The sequence below is a fragment of the Nanorana parkeri genome, unplaced genomic scaffold (assembly GCF_000935625.1).
Source record: "Nanorana parkeri isolate BGI_ZX_2015 unplaced genomic scaffold, ASM93562v1 scaffold2031, whole genome shotgun sequence".
Taxonomy (NCBI): Eukaryota; Metazoa; Chordata; class Amphibia; order Anura; family Dicroglossidae; genus Nanorana; species Nanorana parkeri.
This window is the reverse complement of record NW_017308299.1, coordinates 76770-80187: the sequence shown is the minus strand read 5'-3', so window position 1 is coordinate 80187 and position 3418 is coordinate 76770. Positions and strand designations below refer to the sequence as shown.

The following is a 3418-nucleotide window of genomic DNA, read 5'->3' as shown; positions in this document are numbered from 1 at the left end:
CCCCCCGTACTCAGTGATGACACCTTTTCCTGGCTGTGAGTGGGATTTCCTTTCTTTACGATCCATGTTTTTCTCTTGCAGGACATTCAGATAGAAGCTCTTCTGATGAGAGCGTGTGAGCCCATCATCCAGGGATACTGCCATGTACGTACTCTCAGCCTCGCGTCACATAGACTCCATGTTGGCTCACTGCGTCCGGATCTCTTACGCGTTCCCTGTGTTTTGTGCTGCAGGAGGTGGCCGACAACCAGATCGACTCGGGGGACCTGATGGAATGCCTGATCCAGAACAAATACCAGAAGGAGATGAATGAGAAGTGCGTGGTGGGGGTCACCCACTTCCAGCTGGTAATAATGCGATCGTGTCTGCGCAGGCTGGCGGGCCCCGTGGAGGGGGCAATTGTGCGGCGTCTCGCTCGGATATTTCTGTAACGTCTTTTGCCGTTTCTTTTGTCTTCATAATTCAGATCCAGATGAAAGACTTCCGCTTCTCTTACAAGTTTAAGATGGCCTGCAAGGAGGACGTGCTGAAGCTGTGCCCCAACATCAAGCAGAAGTAGGTCCCCGTTGTATAAGGCCCCATTCACACTGAGCGACATGAAAATCGCGCGATTTTGAGCGATATTGCGCGACATTGATCGACTTTTTCCTATTGGGCTGTATGCAATCAGGAGCAAAATCGCTCGAAAAAAGGGTCATGTAGGAGCGACGAGATGTGAACAGCTCCATTGAAATGGATTGGAGAAGCTACATAGAGCGATATCGCGTGGAAATATGAGCGATATCGCTGCAAAAATCGCTCGATAAATCGCTCAGTGTAAGACCCCGTTCACATTGAGCGATTTATCGCGCGATATAGCGGCAAATTACCGCGCGATATCACGCTCCAATGGGGCAAAGGGTCCTGCTGTCGCGGGTCGTTTGTCGCTACAGCAGGACCCTTTTTGGAGCGGATTTAGCCGCGATTCAAGCTTGCTCAATGCAAGCTTGAACGCGACATCGCGCGGCAAATCTCGCGATGTCGCGCGACTTGCATATCGCGCAGTGGGAACGGGGCCTAATAGATCCCCCATATCTCAAGACAAAATCACTGCGCTAAGAAACGTACAACTTCTACATAGACAACAGTGCCTGGTGATGGCCCCAACGTAACATGCCACCTCCCCTATAGTTACAATCAATACAATCTCAAAACTGCACGTGCAGTGTGTTGTGATCCGGATCCTCGTACACTTCTCCTCATACGGAAGTTACATTGAGGCGTGACGAGGTTCCCCGGAGTGTACGCAGCGCGTTTCACGGTTTGAGTCTCGCCGTCTGATCTTTCCCTTCTGTCCTAGTCACACACAGCCGGACACAAGGTATTCACCTGTCATCACCTCTGTGTGGATTTGTCCTTGAAGCGATGACACGCAGATACATTCTGTTTTGAGAAGGCTTTGCTGAGCTTTACACTGACTTAGTTATGAGCTTTCCTGGTTTGTTTTTAGTGACACTTCGCTAGGTGAAAAGTTTAAGGAGAACTATGGAGGTCAGTGCTTTTCCCCGTAATACTCAGGGTAACGGGAGGACACAAACTAGCATCCTCCCGTCACCCTAGGCTCAGTATATAGGGAGCTACAGCTCGCGGTATGCTGAGACGCCGCAGCCGGGACGGATCCCGACATTACTGTCTGTATCCGCCCAGCTGCGTGAGTGACAGCTGGCTCTGCCTATCTAGAGGCAGAGCCAGGTGTACCCGCACCCTCCCCCCCTGTCCGTTCTGCCAGTCAGTGCTGGAAGATCGTAGCGGGGAGGGGGGGAATCCAGTCCCTCCCCTGTCACGGCTCTCTGCGCAGATAGATCGAGAAGTGAGCGAGCGCCGGTATGTGATCGCTCACCTCCCGATCTACTGAGCCGACCTGTGACAGTCTCATTGTCGCAGGTCGGCTAGAACTATGAGGAGGAGTGAAAATTGCCCCCCCTCATAGTTCTCCTTTAACCCCGAAGCCCCCTGTATAAGGTGGTTGGCCAGTTAAATCTCCACGCGCTCAAGTTCCGGGTGCGGCCGTTCTCTGACCGTTCCATGGTGTGTTTGATAATACGTCCCCTCCTGGGTGCCGGGGCTCCATACACCACCCCCTTCCGTGTCATGATATAGGGGCTGGTGGGTAAACTCACAATGGGGATCATACAATCCAACACACCGGCGGTACCTGGAGCTGTTCGAGGAAGATTTTACTCGCACAGTTAGTTCATACTCTCCTGTCTTTCACATGGGGCTGCTGGGTTTAGCCCCTCACCGGGCTGGTTACATTCTCTCAGGTGGTCGCTGATCTCTGTTCTGTAGAAGCCATGATCTCCATATGGGGCACCGGTGAAACGGCTGTGTGCCATCTCCTCAGTCCCGGCTGGTAACACATCCTCATTCTGTTCAGTTCTCTGACCTTTTGGATTGTTGTACTTTTCAGGGTGGACGTTGTCATCTGTCTCAGCACCACGGTCCGAAATGACACCCTGCAGGATCTGAAGGAGCAGAGGGTGTCTCTGAAGTGCCGCAAGCAGCTGAGGGTGGAGGAGCTGGAGATGGTAAAATCCTTGTGTGTCCCCCCTATAGATACTAGAAGCTTTCTCCGTGGAAGTGTGTGTGTATATATATATATATATATATGCGAGGGACTCGGATCATCACTCTGAGATCCAAGAAGGCGATTCAATACATTGTATGTAGACCCCCGTATACCTCGCACTGCTCAGACCTCCCCTAGCTACACACACCTTTCTATTGCGTACACCTCAGCACACTACTTAGTGGTTTCGGTTGGTACCCAAGGCAGTCCTAAAGCCTATCTACAAGCAAATATGAATTCCCTCCCCGTCGTCCTCTTCCCCCTCCTGCCTCACTGGCAGTTCCCAGGTGCAGGGGACTCCTAATCCAGAGCACAGAGGCAGGAGGGGGTTAATATTTCCCCGGAGTTTGGCTTGAAGGGGAAGAAGCGTTGGAGGCTTGCTGTCTATTGCATGTCCTTCCTTATTGTTATAATGTTTCTTTTATAGATTGGAAGGCTCTCCTCCTACTTCCTCTCTGTGTCTCCTACTTCCTCTCTCTGTCTCCTATCCTCCTACTTCCTCTCTGTGTCTCCTACTTCCTCTCTCTCTCTCCTATCCTCCTCCTTCCTCCGTGTCTCCTCTCCTCCTCCTTCCTCCGTGTCTCCTCTCCTCCTCCTTCCTCCGTGTCTCCTCTCCTCCTCCTTCCTCCGTGTCTCCTCCTCCTTCCTCCGTGTCTCCTCCTCCTTCCTCCGTGTCTCCTCCTCCTTCCTCCGTGTCTCCTCCTCCTTCCTCCGTGTCTCCTCCTCCTTCCTCCGTGTCTCCTCCTCCTTCCTCCGTGTCTCCTCCTCCTTCCTCCGTGTCTCCTCCTCCTTCCTCCGTGTCTCCTCCTC

The 3418-nt window shown here is 52.5% G+C and overlaps 1 protein-coding gene across 1 annotated transcript in view; it reads left to right on the top strand.

The window, feature by feature from the left end:
* The window catches only part of GLG1 (golgi glycoprotein 1), a 38015-nt gene that overhangs the window by 25055 nt on the left and 9542 nt on the right, over nucleotides 1-3418 (top strand). Inside the window, exons 13-16 of the mRNA XM_018572437.1 lie at nucleotides 82-144; nucleotides 234-347; nucleotides 467-555; nucleotides 2450-2567. Coding sequence (XP_018427939.1) covers nucleotides 82-144; nucleotides 234-347; nucleotides 467-555; nucleotides 2450-2567 — 384 coding nt within the window. The remainder of the gene's footprint in view (nucleotides 1-81; nucleotides 145-233; nucleotides 348-466; nucleotides 556-2449; nucleotides 2568-3418) is intronic.